The 20,852-nt window shown below is 39.4% G+C and overlaps 1 protein-coding gene across 1 annotated transcript in view; it reads right to left on the bottom strand.

Annotated features, from left to right (window-relative positions):
* LOC126272218 (LIM domain-containing protein jub) overlaps positions 1-17,953 on the bottom strand; it is a 203,062-nt gene extending 185,109 nt beyond the window's left edge. Inside the window, exons 1-2 of the mRNA XM_049974917.1 lie at positions 15,834-17,953; positions 15,614-15,704 (exon numbers count right to left, since the gene is read on the bottom strand). Coding sequence (XP_049830874.1) covers positions 15,614-15,704; positions 15,834-17,621 — 1,879 coding nt within the window. The 5' untranslated portion in view covers positions 17,622-17,953. The remainder of the gene's footprint in view (positions 1-15,613; positions 15,705-15,833) is intronic.
* Between the last annotated feature and the right edge of the window lie 2,899 nt (positions 17,954-20,852).

The following is a 20,852-nucleotide window of genomic DNA, read 5'->3' as shown; positions in this document are numbered from 1 at the left end:
AGGTTGGTGATTGCAATTTCGTGAGAAGATTCCGTCACAACGAAAAACGCCTTTCTTTTAATGATTTCCAGCCCAAATCCTGTATTATTTCTGTGACACTCTCTCCCATATTTCACGATAATACAAAACGTGCTGCCTTTCTTTGAACTTTTTCGATGTACTCTGTAAGTCCTATCTGGTAAGCATCCCAAACCGCGCAGCAGTATTCTAAAAGAGGACGGACAAGCGTAGTGTAGGCAGTCTCCTTAGTAGGTCTGTTACATTTTATAAGTGTCCTACCAATAAAACGCAGTCTTTGGTTAGCCTTCCCAACAACATTTTCTGTGTGTTCCTATTAAGACAAGTAGATTTCTATGTACTATACACGACTAATTTCTGAAATGGTAACCTTTATTACCTAGTGTGATATTACAAGGAATATCCCAAAAATGCAAACTGGTAATAAAAGAAAAGCATTCACGAAAAAAAAGTTTGTTAAAATCTAATATCAGCAACTACTTCAACTAATAGGTTATGAAGTTTTTTTTCTGTCTCAAATGTAGCCCTGTATGGGAATGAAACGAGGATGATAAACAGTTCAGCACAGAAGAATGCTGAAGATTAGATGGGTAGATCACATAACAAATGAGGAGGTATTGAACAGAATTGGGGAGAAGAGGAGTTTGTGCCACAACTTGACAAGAAGAAGGGATCAGTTGGTAGGACATGTTCTGAGACATCAAGGGATCACCAATTTAATATTGGAGGGCAGCGTGGAGGGTAAAAATCGTAGAGGGAGACCAAGAGATGAATACACTAAGCAGATTCAGAAGGATGTAGGTTGTAGTAGGTACTGGGAGATGAAGAAGCTTGCAAAGGACAGAGCAGCATGGTGAGCTGCATCAAACCAGTCTCAGGACTGACGACGACAACAACAACAACAACAACAACAACAACAAACAGTTCAGACAAGAAGGTAACAGAACTTTTAAAATCTAATGCTGAAGATCAGATGGGTAGATCAATTAACTAATGAAGAAGTGCTCAGCTTTTCGACAGAGACACAACAGACTTTTTATGCATATATTTTTATTGTTTGTTTGTTATGTGCTGCACAACATGTGCTGATCTGTAAGTGATGTCTTTTTTTTTACACTTTGCTTCTGTTTTGTTTTAGTTTTGTGTTTTTATTTTCTCTGCAACTATTTTTGTAATTTAAGTGTGGTATGTTGTATGTAATCGACATTTAACTCATTCTACATACTAGTGCCACACACATGTAGAGGAATCTGAGTTATATGTATATAAAATACTCCATAAACTGGGAAAGAAAGCAATTTATGGCACAACTTGACTGAAAGAAGGGATCACTTGATAGGGCACATCCTGGGGCACCACAGGACTCTCAGTTTTGTTATGGAAGTAAGTAGGTGAGAGTGTAGGGTGGGTCAGAGGGTGGGGTGGTGGTGGGGGGAGGGGGGGTTGAGGGTGAGGGGAGATGCAGGGGATGTAGGAGGAGACCGAGGCTTCAATACATTAAGCAGGTTCAAATGGATGTAGGTTGCAGTAGCTAAGTAGAAATGAAGAGGCTATTACAGAATCGACTAGCATGGGGAGCTGCATCAAACCAGCATCAGGCGAAAAACCCCCAACAACAGCTTGCATTAATCTAGAGAAGTCAAACAAATTTTATCAACAGTTCAACTCCTTAACATACAACCCCAAGTTAAGTGGTGGTATTATTATGCCAGAAATTTAAAATCCTATGGATACTTGGGCAATTTAAGAACAGATCTTCAAAAAAATAAAATCCCGCTTATATACATTCCAGCACTGATAGTTAAGTGTTCAGTTGCTAGAGAGCATCTGGATCTACATTTGTAGCCTCGCTGTTGTGGTTTGGTTGAGATGGTTGCCACAAGATACTTTCTTTACTGTGTGCAGCTTCAGATACTCCAAAACAAAATACATGTTTTCAGCCTTTCTCCTGTATTGCTGTTTCAGCAGTACTTTCAAAAAAGGATAAGTGTAGAAGAATTTGATATTACTTTATTAGAGGCTGAAACTGATGACAGTTTGTCAGCTGAGTGACAAGTGCTTGCCAGTGGTATGGAATAAATACAAGAGTAGCTTGTTCAATATTTATGTTCTCTGGAAACCATTTTGAAATACGTGGTTAAGACTTGATAGCTACACAGAAACTAAAAAATTACTTCAAATTTTAGGATATTTCAGTCAAAGTCCAATTCATGAGTGTACTTGAGATTTGAGTATTGGTGCTCTTCAAAATATTGTAAATCATTATTTTTAGGTTTAAATGCTATCTTGATATGTCTATGTATAATGTCATTCATTATGAGATGTCCTTCATTAATAAAAAAAATATTATTTCTTGGAATATAATTTGGAAAAAAGATCAATTGTTAAGAAGTTAAGAGAAACATGCGTTATATCCCCGACATTGTGGGATAAATTACAACAAAGATTTTAGAAATTTTAGTGTCAGAAAAATAAAGCAATGACTGCAGGCTTCAGCAAAGGGTGAAAATTGATGTCTGGTATCTGAGTGACACACAGTTCATCATTTTAAGCCTGAGAAGTTGGGAGATGACACTGCTGGTGCTTCTATAGGAAGTATTACCCACATTCAATAACACACACTGATACTCACAATCTTTCGTTGGACACTGAGATAAGAAAAATCCACCTCAAAACCCTTGAAAGTGCTATTCTTCACACAATCTACGAAGTGTTCTTGTCTGTCCCTATACCACTGCTGCTCTCAGAGCCTTGCCTGAAGGGCCTTGCTAAACACTCAGGTGCAAAGGTTGCCCCCGCATGTCTATCAAGCACCAACCATTCAACTCCTGTCGCTGGTCTACGTTACCTTTGCTTATACCACTGTATATTCTATCAGAGCCATTTTTAGTTGTGCTTCAGAGAAGTATGACATATCCTCATTAACAAATTATTTTTATACTTTTACTATCAATCAATGACTTTTACAATATGACACAATCATAAGTGGTGTGAAAAAGTCTGTCATTAACATTATCACATTCCAAAATACTCCTACGAAATCAGTATTCGGAGTACTGGTCATTATTATTAGCACATTCCAAAATGTTCCTAACAAGACCGTATTTGGAATAGTGACACTAACCCTAAATATAAGCAAAGAAAACTGATGTGTAGAACCATATGAGAAACCCATAAAGAGGGAGTTACTTAACACGTCTATCCATATCAATCAAGTATATTGTAACATCCATTCAAAATAACATATGATGCAGCAATGCTCAAGTGAATTTTGCAATGAAGCCAAATGTTTGACTTCCATTCACTCAAACAGTGGAAAATCCAATATGGAATAATGGAAATATTATGAAAAGAAGAGATTGCTACTCACCAAATAGCGGAGATGCTGAGTTACAGAAAGACACAACAAAAAAGACTGCTGGCAAGTTAGGCTTTTGGCCAAAAGGCCTCCTCCTGCATTAAACACACACACACACACACACACACACACACACACACACACACACACACACAAACTCTACTCACACTCACATGACCATTTTGTCTGGCAGACTAGGTATTCTGTGACCAATTGGCAATTACAGACATACAAACCCTAAAACAATAGCCTTGTCAACAATTTTAAATAAAATTTCATCAAGAATTTTGTAACTACCATGTAGCATGACTTGTTACAAACAATGTAAACCAGAGAATCCCAAACTTGTTAGTTAACAGCTGAGCTAAAAATTCTGCTGCTATTAAATCAAAGTATTCAAAGTAAGTGAAATGTGGCTAGCTCCCCTACACTAGTGCTCCTTTTTGGCAGCAAAAGAAACAAAAATTAAAATGGGTACTACAGGGGCTGAAAAGCAACTTTTCTACACACAGAATTAAATTTTCCATATGTGAATAACATCATAGACTCTGGCCTTAATAATTCATTGACTTATTGAAGTACTGGTGGCAGAGTGTGACACAGGTGTTGAGGGAGTACCAACATATCAACATGAACCAACAGAGTAACTTAGAATTTTGGGTATCTTGGGTATTATAACTAAAACATTAGAGCAGAAAAGCTTGGAACCTTTTTACTCAACATTTGTTGTCCACCAGAACAAAACACTGCTAAAAGGCAGTATGTCATAGAATAGAAAAGCCAGATTCCAATACAATGGATGGATCTCCTCCTCTGATCTATACAGAATTTCCAACAGGAAACGCAAGCACGTGCCCTGCCATACTTAGCATTCTTGAAAGCATAAAATACCACAAGAGATAGAAGGGCAACTGATAAGTGGGTACTGGTAAAAGCTACACATGAAGATGAGAAAGCTGATTTGAGCCTTTGAAGACATGTACAATGAGCCTTATACACCGATTTAAGTTTATTGATCAAGATTCATTGGAACTTTGAGATACTTGGTCAGGAACAAGTCGTCGTGTAATTCAGAAGCCGATAAGAAAATTTCAGCAACTAAAAAGAAGACCACAAACAATACAAAGTGCAAAAGCAGGTTTACAGTACTACAGTTACACAATAAATACATTTACAGTGTAACTCTCTATGCCACCCTAACTCCTGTAGATAGTAAAAGGCGCGTGCCAAATGAAAAACTTTGAACTCAGATTTGAAAATATTGATTTTATCACTCAACCGAGAGAGGTGGTGCACTGGTTAGCACACTGGACTCTCATTCGGGAGGACGATGGTTCAATCCCGCCTCCAGCCACCCTGATTTAGGTTTTCCGTGATTTCCCTAAATCATTTCAGGCAATTGTCGGGGTGGTTCCTTTGAAAGGGCACGGCCGATTTCCTTCCCCATCCTTCCCTAACCCGAGCTTGCGCTCCCCGTCTCTAATGACCTGGTTGTCGACGGGACGTTAAAACACCACTAACCTCACCCACCTTATCACTCAATTTTTTTGTTCTTCTGGCAACATTCTGAAAATAAAACGAGGAGAATATACCAAACCTTTCTGTATAGTAGTTAAAGAAAGGATGATACAAATACAGCCCAAGGTGCTAAAACGACAGCTTACACAAAGTTCACAGAGCAAAGGTTGTTCTGATTGCCCTTTTTTGGACAAAGATTTATTTTATTTTATTTATTTACTTTTGCTGCAGAGTTACTCTACATGTGACATGTGGAATGGTAAGAGAGAAAAATAGAATGATACGAGTGAAAATATGCAAAGTAAAGAAGCTTCTGTACTCAAAGTCAGGACAGTGAAACTATTCCTGTAGTAACGAGAGTAGCATTTAATTTCTGCACAAGAACATAAATACCACACTTCTAAAGAGAGCTTTTGATCTTCCTTCAGTCTTAATAATTTAAAATTTTTCACTGATTATTTGATCACCAGCTGACAAAATTTCTAGCCAGTTATAGATCTACATTACTGTACATCTAAAAAGTAAACTTTGCACTCAAGCCCTAAGAACTACACCGTGCTGACCAGCTGCCATTTCATCCTCTTCAAAGGGTGTCATTTGGATGCAAAATGGAGGAGCAGTTTTTCAGGTCCTTGATCTTCCAGTCACTGTCAGCTTTCCAAACCATCAAACCACTACTTCTTATTCAAGCACCTGCTCAATTGTTCTCACATGACAGAAGGTGTCCCATTTGCTCCTCCCATCGCAGAAAAATTCTTGGCAGTAATGAAAATTTAACCTGGGTCCTTGATATGACAGACAAGCTGACCATTCAGCTAACTGTGCCACAAACACAATAAAAATATTTGATGGGTGATGCGGCCAAAGCTTCACATAATTATCAAACAAGGTACTATATAAAATTGCTGTAAATAAAATTAAAATAATTTGACAGTTTCATGTGGAAATGTCCACATTTAACAATAAAAATACTTATAGAATATCAAATTTATGACAATGCCATCTTAAACATATTCAACCAAGATGTTTGCAGGCTGAGCAAATCTCTAAAGCAACCTCTTAGCACTATTACAAGGATGACAAACAACCAATTATTAACTCAGATGAATGGCCAAATGTCAGCACCAAATTGGGGAGCACACTGCTTAGAACACTATCAATACCCTCAACTTCTGGTGGAAGAGATGTGTGTATGTACACTGCTCTTATACAAGATGTTCTGGAATGCACAGATGGGAACCGAGTCTCCAACCTACTCTATGCTCCTGCAATTTCTACAGTTTGATCCTTCACTATCTCTTGTCTTTCTTCCTCTGCTCCTCCATCATCGCTGTCGTCATCACCATCAGCAGCAGCAGTAGCCTCTTCTGTTGCTATTCTATTCATAGTTTTTCTGAACTTCAGATTCTCCCCACTTTTGCTTTCTTATATAACTTTCCTTATATTACTTTCACCTTTAGAGTCCTCTCTCTTACAGTTTCACTGATTCTTCCCTTTCTTTCCCCCACTGCCATCCCTTCTAGTGCACAAAACTAGAAATATTTTTATATTCCACAACACTGTTTTCCACCTATCTCCATGTTCCTCCTCATCACACTTTCTGGCTTCCAACTTTAAACCTCCAATTACATCTGTCATCACACAGTGTAAGTGTTCTGCATTATGGTAGCTTCAGCAAAAGAACAATTGGATCATCTGTCTGAGATCACTTCAGTAGAACCAGCAAAGGTAGTACCTGGATGACTAGGCATTTCTCCTGAATATTATTTAGGTCTTGATCAACAAATGATCTCACTTGGTGTTAGTTGTCCAGACCCACACAGGAAACATAAAAAGAACACATGCTGGTGAGAAATTCTTCCTTTATTTCTATGTTCAACTTCAGTAAGGCACATTTCATAATTTTTCAGCCTAGCTTCACTCTTTTGTGTAAGTTCATAATTTTCCCACGGGACTAGATATATTTTCTTCTGGGAACTATTTTATAATAGGACCAATCTCATATTGCTGCCAACACATCTGTAAATTTGAATTAATGTGAATGCATCTGAGCACGCACATAACCAGATGAAAGAACTACAGTCATTTAACTGCACAAAATTAGTCTCAATAGTCCAAAAGTAATAAGTTTGTAAGTTTGAGGATTTTCACTTCTAACTTTTGCATCAATCATTCCCAGACCAGGATCCCTTATCTCAGATTGACAGATTTACCCTTCTTCTATCACCCCTGAACGCTTTTAAAATCCAATCAGTTTTAAATTCACATATCTCCTGTTTTAGTCAGAAGCAATATCACTTCCATTTCAACAAGGATGGAAGAAAGAACTACACAAAAGTGGTACTTTAACCTTTTCATAGGGATGACTGCATTACAGGCACATTTTTAGAACTATCCAAGGTTAATGGTGCAATTGTCTGTAAAGTTCTGTTAATGTACGGTTAAAAATGAGTGCAAAATGTAGAAATAGCCATCACTTGATGAAGCCAAATGTTTAAATAAACACTTATCATACTCAAAACATTAACTTGGTGTTCTTCAGGGAAGTATATTAGGACCAATTTTGTTCTTTATATATGTCACTAATATTCTAGGCAAAAATAAGACACAGTGACAACTTCTCTTTGCTGATGACAGAAACATCATAGTCACTGACACAAAATGAGAACTCCTATCTGAAAAGGCATCTGAAAACCTCAATTATGTGTACAAGTGGGGAGTATTGATTGAATGTCTTGGGTTATCAGCAAAGTTGCTGCATTGTCTTGCTGCAATGTTTCAATGAGTTGCCCAATTGTCACCTTCAGCCAAAGCGTTCAGTTTGTTCCTTTATTGCTAGTGGATCACATACTCTTCTGCCAAGGGTCCACCGGGAGCACAAATTATGTGCATGCAGAATAGATTTCATAGCCGATGGTGCAGGGCCCCTTGGTTGGGTGGAGGGAGTCTAGGCGCCAAGTACTGGCACTGCCTGTCTGTCCCACTCTCTGCCACCACCACTTTCACATCAGAGCATTCCTAACATATTTCTGCTAATGCCGCATGTCATGCGGAGCTTAACTGGAAATCACTGCACTGGTTGACAAGATCATCATGTACTCTTATTTCCGCAGCCTCTTTGATGACTGAATTCCAGAACCCATATGAACCCCTGTCTTTTCGAAACCAAACATATGACCTCTATTTATGGAGGGCAACAGGCAGATTCCATATTCCTACATTTCCAGAAAACATTTGACATAGTGCTCCACTGCAGACTGAGGACAAAGTCCCAGCACATGAACTATGGCCCCAGATATGGAGTGGCTTGAAGGCTTTTTAAGTACTAGAATTGAGTACATTGTCCTCGACAGTGCATGTTCACCAGAGACAAATGTATCATCCGGAGTGCCCCAGTGGTGTGTGATAGTACCACTCTTATTCTCTGTATACACAAATAATCCAACATACAGTGTGATCAGCAATTTACTGCTGTTTGCTGATAATGCTATAGTTTACAGGAAGGTGTCCTCATTGAATGACTAGTAGTTGTGGTGAATCACAGCTTACTCTAAATGTAGAAAAATATAAATTAATTCAGGTGAGTAGGAAAAACAATCCTGTAATGTTCAAATACAGCATTAGTAGTGTGCTGCTTGACACAGTCATGTTGACTAAATACCTAGGCATAGTGTTGCAATCAGATACGAAATGGAATGAGCACCTGAGGTTGGTAGTAAGGAAGGCGAATGCACAACTTCATTTTTTTAGGAGAACTTTAGGAAAGAGTAGCTCTTCATATATAAGACAGCTTATAGAACACTACTGTTACCTATTCTCGAGTATTGCTTGAGTATTTGGGAATGCTACCAAGTCTGATCAAAGGAAGACATGAAATGAATTAAGAGGTGTGCTGCTAGATTTGTTACTGGTAGGTTCAATCAGTACACAAGTATTATGGAGATGCCTCATGAACTCAAGTAAGAGTTCTCAGAGTGAAGATTACACTCTCTTCATGAGCCACTTTTGTGAAACTTAGAGAACTGGCATTTGAGGCCAAGCACAGGTCGATTCTACTGAACCAACATGCATTTCCAATAAGGATCACAAATATACGAAATCAGGGCTCATACGGAGGCTTACGGATAGCCACTTTTCTCTCACTCTACCTGAGAGTGAAACATGAAAGGAAATGACTAGTAGTGGTGCTTGATGCCCTCCGGTATGCACCATACAGTGGTTTGCGAAGGATGTATGCAGATGCTCTGTTACAACGTTGCAGACTTGTTGGTATAGTTGAGGCAAATGCTTCTAAAATGTTCTGAACCGTGCTGCGAGACAAATTGCAGTGTCTGGCTGATGTACTAAGTGCCACACTCACAAGAGATGCTACAGACATCACTTGCCCATACTCCTAGTTGGTCTTTGACTAATCAAAGCATGTTCTTGATTTTAATCATTTAGCAAAAAAAGTTATTCATTTCTTATGTTGTGCTTCTACATGATAATGGCCATGACTGGCTGCAACATCTCTACTGTAGGCACACAAGTGGTCCACCCATTGGGCTTTCAGGATGAGTCTGTGGACCAGTGGCTACAATGGAACAAACTGGACATGAACCGAAAACAATGAAGAGTAGGAAACACTTAACATTGCAACAAGACAATGCCATGACACGGCTGACAATATGAGAATATTCCATCAAACAAATTTGCCAAAAATCTTGCATTCCCATATATTGGGCAATGCTGTTGTTGTAGTTGTGGTCTTCAGTCCTGAGACTGGTTTGATGCAGCTCTCCATGCTACTCTCTCCTGAGCAAGCTGCTTCATCTCACAGTACCTACTGCAACTTACATCCTTCTGAATCTGCTTAGTGTATTCATCTCTTGGCCTCCCTCTACGATTTTTACCCTCCACGCTACCCTTCAATACTGAATTGGTGATCCCTTGATGCCTCAGAACATGTCCTACCAACTGATCCCTTCTTCTGTTCAAGTTGTGCCACAAACTTCTCTTCTCCCCAATCCTATTCAATACTTCCTCATTAGTTATGTGATCTACCCATCTAATCTTCAGCATTATTCTGTAGCTCCACATTTCAAAAGCTTCTATTCTCTTCTTGTCCAAACTATTTATCGTCCATGTTTCACTTCCGTACATGGCTACACTCCACACAAATACTTTCAGAAATGACTTCCTGACACTTAAATCTATACTCGATGTTAACAAATTTCTCTTCTTCAGAAACGCTTTCCTTGCCATTGCCAGTCTACATTTTATATCCTCTATACTTCGACCATCATCAGTTATTTTGCTCCCCAAATAGCAATACTCCTTTACTACTTTAAGTGTCTGGTTTCCTAATCTGATTCCCTCAGTATCACCTGACTTAATTCGACAACATTCAATTATCCTCGTTTTGCTTTTGTTGATGTTCATCTTATATCCTCCTTTCAAGATACTATCCATTCCGTTCAACTGCTCTTCCAAGTCCTTTGCTGTCTCTGAAGAATTACAATGTCATCGGCAAACCTCATAGTTTTTATTTCTTCTCCATGGATTTTAATACTTACTCCAAATTTTTCTTTTGTTTCCTTTACTGCTTGCTCAATATACAGATTGAATAACATAGGGGAGAGGCTACAATCCTGTCTCACTACCTTCCCAACCGCTGCTTCCCTTTCATGCCCCTCAATTCTTATAACTGCATTCTGCTTTCTGTACAAATTGTAAATAGCCTTTCACTCCCTGTATTTTACCCCTGCCACCTTCAGAATTTGAGAGAGAGTATTCCAGTCAACATTGTCAAAATCTTTCTCTACGTCTACAAATGCTAGAAACGTAGGTTTGCCTTTCCTTAATCTTTCTTCTAAGGTAAGTCGTAAGGTCAGTATTGCCTCACGTGTTCCAGTATTTCTACGGAATCCAAACTGATCTTCCCCAAGGTCGGCTTCTACTAGTTTTTCCATTCGTCTGTAAAGAATTCGTGTTAGTATTTTGCAGCTGTGGCTTATTAAACTGATAGTTCGGTAATTTTCACATTTGTCAACACCTGCTTTCTTTGGGATTGGAATTATTATATTCTTCTTGAAGTCTGGGGGTATTTCGCCTGTCTCATACATCTTGCTCATCAGATGGTAGAGTTTTGTCAGGACTGGCTCTCCCAAGGCCGTCAGTAGTTCTAATGGAATGTTGTCTACTCCGGGGGCCTTGTTTCGACTCAGGTCTTTCAGTGCTCTGTCAAACTCTTCACGCAGTATCAGATCTCCCATTTCATCTTCATCTACATCCTCTTCCATTTCCATAATTTTGTCCTCAAGAACATTGCCCCTATATAGACCCTCTATATACTCCTTCCACCTTTCTGCTTTCCCCTTCTTTGGTTATAACTGGGTTTCCATCTGAGCTCTTGATATTCATGCAAGAGGTTCTGTTTTCTCCAAAGGTCTCTCTAATTTTCCTGTAGGCAGTATCTATCTTAACCCTAGTGAGATAAGCCTCTACATCCTTACATTTGTCCTCTAGCCATCCCTGCTTAGCCATTTTGCACTTCCTATTAATCTCATTTTTGAGACATTTGTATTCCTTTTTGCCTGCTTCATTCACTGCATTTTTATATTTTCTCCTTTCATCAATTAAATTCAATATTTCTTCTGTTACCCAAGGATTTCTACTAGCCCTCGTCTTTTTACCTACTTGAACCTCTGCTGCCTTCACTACTTCACCCCTCAAAGCTACTCATTCTTCTTCTACTGTATTTCTTTCCCCCATTCCTGTCAATTGTTCCCTTATGTAATACATTAACATTGAACATAAAGAAAAATAGCTGAAATTTCAGCTTTAAGACGGAAAACAACACTATGGCATTAAACATAACTTATAAATCTATAGGCTATGTGGCGAACAGGGTGAAGATACTGGGAAGTGACTCATCAGCATGTCATGCCCTTGGGAACATATCATCAGTGCCTCTTGGTGACATTATTCCTACGTACACTCAATTCTTAGCAAATAGAATTCTTTTCTGAGGATAAAAGGCAAAAAAATATGAAGGCAATTTTCAAAAAGCAGAAAAATCCATAAGAATAATAATGAAAAGTTGTAGCTGAGCCCATGGCAAGAAATTATTTTTAAAAAAGTTTGGTAGGTATTCTTGATGTGCATTTACCACCCTGTAGTGCACATCAAGAAAACATTAGTAAGTACATCACAAATAGTTCTCTGAATGATCATGGAACAAAAGTCAGTTTGGACTTAGATTTGTCAACAAAAGCCAAATGAAAAGTTCTAAACAGCATTTCCTTCTAGAGATTAAAGGTGTGTTACAATTTTCCCAAGGAGTCGCAAGAGATCTAAAACACATTTACTTAAAAAGGCAATTATGGCATACCTCTTAGTTAATACAATTACTTGATTGGACAGATAAAAAAATCTACTCGCCAATGACGGAAGAACACACACATATAAGATTGTTGTATTTGGCAAGCTTTTGGAGCCAGCAGCTCCTCCTTCAGGCAGAAAGGTTGAAGGGGAAGGAAGAAGGGTGAAGGAAAAGGACTGGATAGGTCTAGGAAAAGGGGCAGATTTTGGGAAAGTCCCCAGAACCATAAGTCAGGGGAGACTTACCATACAGGACAAGAAGATGGTTAAGTCTCCCCTGACCTGCAGTTCTGGGTGACTTTCCCAAAAACTACCCCTTTTGTAGACCTCTCCAGTCCTTTTTCTTCACCTGTCTTCCTTCCCCTTCAACTTTTCTGCCTGAAGAAGGAGCCATGAGCTCCGAAAGCTTTCCAATCACAACAGTCTTTTATATGTGCTGCCGCTTGGTGAGTACACTTTTTTTTTATCAATAATTGATTTTTTTTGTTCTCTTAGTTAATACATACTATAAAATTAAAATTTACCAGGAGAACTCAGACAGGAATTAATAATAATGGGATTGCTGTTGTACAATACTAATGTGTCTTAATTTTTATGATCATAATGAGGCGAAGTTGCCTCCGTTTTTCAAACAGATCGAAGTAAAGAAATGGAAATGTAAATGAAGTGTGACAGCATGGTCATGTCCTTAAAGTTATTTGTGGGAAAGTATGGAGGGACTACACAAAAAGAGAGTAATTATTTTTCCATGCCATTAAGTTAACTTGTAACAAGTATTCAGAGTGGGCCAAGAGTCCCTACCCCATTGTAAACTAACTTAATACGAAACGAACAACCGCAATTATGAAATAGCTGAACATTTTATTGAAGCTACAGGATTATTTAGATGACCTGGGCCATTTAAGCATATTTGTTTCCACGGTACTTTATTAGAATCGATAGGTCAAGAGAAATGTCAGATTTCAATTTTCGTAATTTTAGTTGTAGGTATTGGTGTTTTGGTATCGTCATCTGTGGTTGACCTATATAGGTCATGGGAAATGTCCGATTCCAATTTTCATAGTTTTAGTTGTAGGTATTGGTGTTTTGGTACTGTCATCTGTGGTTGATTTATATAGGTCAAGGGAAGTGTCCGATTCCTGCAGATTTCTGTTGGTGTAGCAGAAAGTTGTAATTCTTTTTCTCTCTCTCTCTCTCTCTCTCTCTCTCTCTCTCTCTTTATGTTCGTCATGTTGTGTTTTGGGATCATGGTGTGTGCATGGTTATATTTAGCTTGTCCTCACTCTAAAAACCCCCAGTATCCCGCAGTTGTCTCGTTAGTTTAATTGTATTTTTGGAGGGAGATATTATTTTCTTATTTACATGTCTTTTCAAATTTGTTGCTGTGTGTATGTAGTGATGTCATAGCCACTATATTGGAGATGTTTAGAATAGTCATTTCCACCATACTGATGACATTGTGGATCAAAGCAGACGAATGGAATCTGACACTTAAAAAGGTTGTAGATTGCTTCCTTCAAGTCCTCAATTTGTGATTTTGGGTAGCATACACTTTACGTTCATAAAAGAAATCCATTGGTGTATGGTCAGGAGATCTGGATGGCATTTTTGTTGGCCTTATTATCTAATAACCTGCCCACAAATACCTTGTTTTTTTCATTAGGAAACACCTCCACAACAGATTAGAATCAACGATGAACAATGCCACAGATATCTGATTTAATAGCAGTGCAATCTGGCATTTCTATCAACAATTATCTGAAAAACATTTAACAGTGAACCCTGGTGTTTATAATTATCACAAACAAACAAGTCATTATCAATGGGTTATAATGAGTAGTGGCTTTTGACCCACCTCATTTACAAATTGAAGAAACTTGTATGTTATGTCTAACTGAATGAGCTAAGGGATTTGTTAAGGTACCAGTCTCGGTTTTGGGAGGCTAGAGGCTCATGCTCTGCTCAGCCAGCATAGTTTATGTTTTCCTAAATCACTTCAACCAAATGCCAGGATAGTTCTTTCAAGCAGGTCACAATATATTACCTGTCCTTGCCTCATTAAATATGTGTGTATATCTGTGTGTATGACTTATGTTTTCTCTATATTGAGATGACAGATCCTACATCAGACCTCTGGCAGAATAAACTATGATTACAACTACTCTGCTGCCCAATAAACACAGACACACAGAGAGAGTCACTCAATCACTCACTCACTCTCTCTTTCTCTGTTTTAATAGCAAGCATATCCTCCCTTCCATACTATAGTGACAATGCACACAAATTGTCTTTACCACCAAAGTATATAATGCAAAAACATTGGTCTTAATAATAGATACATGCTCTCATGGGAAACACTTTTTCCTTCCTGATAAGCAGTGAAGTGAATAATTTCCACACAGACCATGTAATTACAGCAATCATGTTAGCTAAGAGTAGAGAAAATATTTTGTTATACAAGAGCACATCACTAATGTTATTTCCCCAGCTCTTCAGTCTTCAACTGCAAAGCTGATAGGCATACTTGGAGAAGTACTGGTATAAAATACATCAGACCATAGCTTTCAAAACTACAGCCTGCGTACTGAACAGTGTATTTTTTTAAATGTATCACATTGTGCTGACAATTGTATTACACACAAAGTAAGTCTTTCCGTTAGTTAAATGATATGTGGAGAAGTGGTAACGTGACCAGCAACTATCATAAAAACAGGCATCTCATCCTCCTGTTAATACTACAATATCAACACAAATGTCAGCTGAGCTGGTTCAGTGTTTAAGGATACCATGCAGCTAAGATCATAAGTCTCCTACTCACCACCAAGAGCACAAGCAGTGTACCCCAACCTGTCTGTGTGTAGACTAAATTCTGTTGCCAAGTATAAGAAGGTGTTCTAAATTTTTGTGTAACTTTTGCCTGAGATGGAACATGTATACCAGTCCAGTATTTACCTAGTAGGATACGAGAAACCACCTAAAAACCACATCCAGGCAGGCCATCACACAGACTCTCATCATTAATTTGCTGGGCAGATCTGATACAGAGCCGGTGTAACCCTGCACCCAGAAGCAATTATGTTACCCCGGGTGGGTAACACAACTGTTATCTACATTGCTAATCACTTCCATCATATTTAAGTTTATCATAAAAGTCTGCTAACAACAGGCTTACACTGAGTAAAACAAGGTCGTCATAGAGGGCTCGCCAAAACTGAACGTGTTTCTATTTGATAATAATCTTTCGACAATTCACCATCACACTAAGAAACTTTGTAAATAAAAAAATTACAGTTCATTATGATGAAATACCTCTTACTAGTTCTTGATGCACAAAATACTCTTTGCACTAATACTTACCAAAATACTCCCCTTCTTCTTCTTGTTTCTCCATCTCTTCCTCTAACTGGCGTGTCAACTCTTCAATTTTCTTCTCAGCTTCTGTTGGACCCTTTAACAGAACCATGGTATGCAATCAGAAACAAAACACTTCCCATCACTGTATCCAATAAAATGTCTCATTCCCTGAACGAAAGTAGTTACAAGACAAAATCACCTGCACTTTACAAACATAACTAACCATTGGTCGTGGTGGTGTGACACTGTAAGGCAAAAGTGTCTTTCCCATCAGCGGTTTTGTTTTATTTGTTGCTGGTGAATTGCTCTGCTGCTTCTGTGGACCTGAAGACTGAACTTCAGCAGGTGGTGAGGGTCCCATACTGACATATACTGCATTCGCAACACCAGATGACGTGCCCCTCTGATAACTAGTTGCAAGCTGTACCGGTGCCACCTGACCACTGTTCCCAGTCATTACAACGTAATCACCGTTACCATTTACATTTGGTTTGCTAGATGCAGAATAAGAATTTCCAGTATGATTTTTCAAATTAGATTTCAATGCTGATGGAACACCTAATGGACTGTTTGATGTTGCAGGGACATACGTTGTGTTTGGTGACATAGTACGAATTGCTTCGCCGGAAGATAGTGGAGCATTAGCAGCATTACTTCCATAGTTTCGAGAAGGAATATTGGCACGATTGTTATGAGAAACCTCCGACGAATTGCTGGAATAAGGTGGAACATTGGCATTACTTGATAGCTGTGATTGACCTGCTGGAGAATTTGAGGTCATGGCACCACCCACATTGGATGCTGCACTACCAGGGTATGGTGGTGGTGGAGGGAGATTGTTCGTTCTAGGTGAAACGGGTTGTGATGTTGCTGGACTTGTTGCTCCTGGCCTTGCAACTGTCATAGGAGGAACAAAGTTCATGGAATGTTTTGTTGAAGGGTTCCCATGCAGCCTCTGATCTGCAGAAACTGCCACTTGAGGCCCTGGCTTTGCTGGTTCATAATTTAAAGCAGATTTACTTAATGAGGGTGCATTTGACAGACCGAGGTCTTGGATATTCTCATAAACTGGGGGTGCTTCATAGGGAGGATACTCCTTATTTGACACTCCAGAAAGAGATGCATACCTACCACCAGTTGGAACCTGGGGTTGGGCTTTTCGGTAATTTGATTCATACTGTAAAACGCCTTCTGCTATACTAGCCCTTGGGCTGGAATGCTTCGAGTCCTGAGAGCCAAAACTGGAATGAGAACTTCCTATGTGTGGAGACATCTGATGGTAATAAGGTCCTGCTGGCACATTCCGGCCAGAAGTGTAGTATTCCAAATTTTCATACAAAGGTGTGGACACATTAGCAAATCCTTGTCCAGGGCATACCATGCTACTGCGAGGGCTGTTGGACTGTTGTGAATCCTTACTGGAACCACTATGACTATGGGTTGGGCTATTAGTCAATTTATTAGTTGCATAATACTTGCAAGAATCAGATGGAGGATTATCAGTACTCTGGGGAGTTCGCATGGGAGCCGAAGTTTCTGTTTTGGTACCTGAGAGTGAGGCTATTGTCTCAACCTGTTTTGGAGTTGCAAATTTTGATGCTGCAATGATGTTGCCTCTTTCATATATTTTATAGTCTGTTGGTTGGGCCTTAACATTTGTATTCCCAGAGCCTTCAACAACAAAACTTTCTATGGCACCGACAGAACGTTGTTTACCAGCGTCATGGTGACGTCCAGCACTCTTGATTGGCGACGCCACAGAACTAGAAGGAAGAGATCTTGATCCCGATGTCATCACTTCATAGCCGGCAGGCGTTCCAGAAACACCGACACCACACATTGCCGAACTAGACAGGGACTTCCCTTGACTGTCGACCGACTTTGGCACAATACGTCCATAACCAGACTCCGATGCCACAACCCTATGAGTGCTTCTGTCAATTTCTTGAGGGGCGCTAATCGTATTGTCACTGATGCGCAAGTGATTCAATTTGCTCAAATTCGCATCCATTCTGCTTTTATATTTCTTGAAATTTCACACAAAAAATATTTATATACTGTCATCACACGACTACGATACAAAGTGCCATTTGACTTCTGCTGAACATATAGCTTTATTCATTTTTCTATTGTTTTCAAACACTCAATGACAATGACCACTGAGTTATGGGTCAGTCAAAACATTACTACTGCAGGCCGCCGTTATACAGAGCAATCACTTTAACCACAACACTACTGTTCGAAAAAAAGGAACTAATCACATACAAACACACAACCACCTGCCCAAACCATCAACTACAAAACCTAAGATAAGCTAGGTCCATTATCTTTCAACGATATGATAGCGCATAACCACAGATATTCACCAACTTCGCTTAACGATTTATTAAAACGATTTAAATTTTTCAACAACTTTTGTGCGTTGCCGCGATTTTTCTCTGAACTGGAAGCCAACGAAGAAATTCATTCTAAATTACTATACAACAGTGAAAATATATTAGACATTACATCACTAAAGATGGCAGTTAGTAATTTTCGTTGCCGCAAGTACTCGGTACGTAGTAGCCTCAGAGTGATGCTACGTTGTTCATAAGTTCTCGACTGGATACTGTCAACTGATTAAAATTACTTCGGTTCTCACTGGAACCAACATTACCGAAAACTACCTGAAAAAAACGCCTACTCTCGCCGAAATACTGCAAAAGGCATCTCTGGCAAAAGAACAAAAATTATTATGTCATTGCTTGCGTAAATACTAATTGAGCGTGAAAATCACGCCTAATTACAATGGGATACAAGAGCATGATTCAACCAGTCATATGAAAAGTTATACAACTAAACAATGTGTACAAAAGTCATTTACTGCTGAGACTGTTAACAACAAAAGTAGTGTCACTAAAGTGCAGGCGTAGCAGCAACAATAACAAAAATATTTAAAATCAAAGATAATCGAACTGATTAAGAAATTTTCCTGAATGAAGTGACTGGGAAGTGGACTGTCTTGAAAGAAGAGAAGTTGTATCCCCTTTGTTAACACGAAAGAGTGAGAAAGTATCTTGTGCTTCTGGTAAGTAATATGAATAAAGTAACTGTTGTGTGCTGTCATTAGTTCCGATTCGCTAATAGCTGAAAACTACAGTTATGATCCTAAGACAACAGATAGATGTACGAACAGCGTGATGTACAACACTGTCATTCTGTCAATTCTCATATAATATGGACACAACACGTCAAATCTTCTATAAAATCTCACATTTGGGACACTTCTACAATAAGTCAGTTTGTTGGAAAAGTCCCACCGGATTTACCATCACATCATAACTTAACGTTTCCACTCGCCTCCGACCATACTGCTTAACCGTTGGAACCGCATAATGTGTGCTACAATTTTACTAATCACCAGAAACAGCTGCACAGCCTCACGACCTGTGCACTGGGTGTACTATCATGTCGTGAGTGTGCTAGGAAACTCCGTAGTCTAAATCTGGCAGAGTGATGCCATTTAAAGCGATTAGCGACAAGTCACTGTGATCAAATTCTCTTCAGAATTAACAGCAGCCCAGCACAGCAACCACAGACGTTGTTTCAAATAGTCAAATTAATTCTACAAAGATAAAGAATGATAGATGATACACAAAAGTTCATTGCTGTGCTGAACAATTTAACTGAACGTTCTCACCTCATTAGTGATATCATTGGCTTTACACTTACATCAAAAAAGACTGAAACGACAACAAAGGGTTTATTACTACGTTTGTCGAAGACACTAGAACGACAAATACTCCAGGTCTTGTATGACGAAGAAATCAGAAACAGAATCCCTTCTCAGATATGAAAGAGCCGTAGATAAGCTGTAGGATCCGACATCTTTTCGGGTGTCACCTCGTGGAGAGTATGGATACTCGAACTTCCATCTTCACCACAGGCCACGCTTTTTTCAAGGGAGCAGGGACCTTTAGAGGTGAAGCTGGCCAGTAGAATCCACACAGTAATGTACCAAGCCAGATTCGAGCATCAGAAACATTCCTCATGCTACGCAGTCAACCATCTTTTTACTGCAATAACTCAAGAAGAGTGAGGCCCTCGTGAAATACGAAGGCCGGTCGTGCGAGACCGAATACTCATGGCACCCACAGCGACAACGTGGAACGACAGTTAATCAAGCTGTCGCAGAAACAACCGATCCCTCCCGACTGAAGCACATTGCCCTGAGGTTGTTGGTCTAATAAATGGATCACAACAAAATATCATGCACTGTCGACTTACCTTTTTGACAACTATGTTGGTGTTATGAGACTTTTGGCAGATGGCGCGCAAATGTATTTCACCTTACAGTTTCAAATATCAGCAACAACAGCCTACAACATGGGTGCTGGACAATGTAAGGCAGGGCAAGATGCGAGCAGGCTACAAGGTGAAGATTCCAAACAAGCTTATGTTCTATCAGCCTACAGACCCAATCATTTCCTGTGGATTCGGGTGTCAGGCCGCCAGTTCCTGGTAGGCACTGGCTTGGCAGTAAGCACCATACTGTGGGGGCAATCTCGTTTAGGCAGCAAAATTAAGACTTTTCTATGTGCTATTAATTGTGCACCTATTCATCACTGTGGAGTAAGACACCTGACAGAAGGTTTCGGTCTTCACCGCAACTTCAGCTAGGAATTTGTGGTAGGGTATATGACAGTGCCGACATTGGGGATGGATTTTCTTCGCCATCACAAACTTTCACTAGACTATTGTATGGCAATGGTTAGATGTACTGTTATAGGACAACAGAGTAGTAGTAGTAGTAGTAGTAGTAGTAGTAGTAGTAGTAGTAATAGTAGTAGAGGGGTTTTGGGCGCACGACAGCAAGGTCTTCAGTGCCCATTCAGTAACATAGTGAGACGGGTGTCAAGAAAAATCCCAGAACAGGAATATAAAACGAAACAGAAAACATGGGTAACAATAGTTGAAAAACATGTGCTCACCCACACCAAAGCGTGGGATGAAGCAGAGTGTCAGCAGTAAAACATAGACAACACAGGAAGAAAATGATAGAGGGAGCTAAAACAATGTAGCAGATGGAAGTGGCTGGCTGACCGCAAGGAAAAAAGGGGAGGAGTCAGCCACTCTGCAAACAGAGCAGGTGACAAAGGACAAAGACGATATAAGGGTACGATCGCAGATGAAAAGTAAAAGACAAAATTAAGAGGCTGATATTGCAACTACTAACAACAAATTACAGGAGGTGGTACAACAA

Source organism: Schistocerca gregaria, chromosome 5 (genome assembly GCF_023897955.1).
Source record: "Schistocerca gregaria isolate iqSchGreg1 chromosome 5, iqSchGreg1.2, whole genome shotgun sequence".
Classification (NCBI taxonomy): Eukaryota; Metazoa; Arthropoda; class Insecta; order Orthoptera; family Acrididae; genus Schistocerca; species Schistocerca gregaria.
This window is presented reverse-complemented; position numbering and strand designations above follow the sequence as displayed.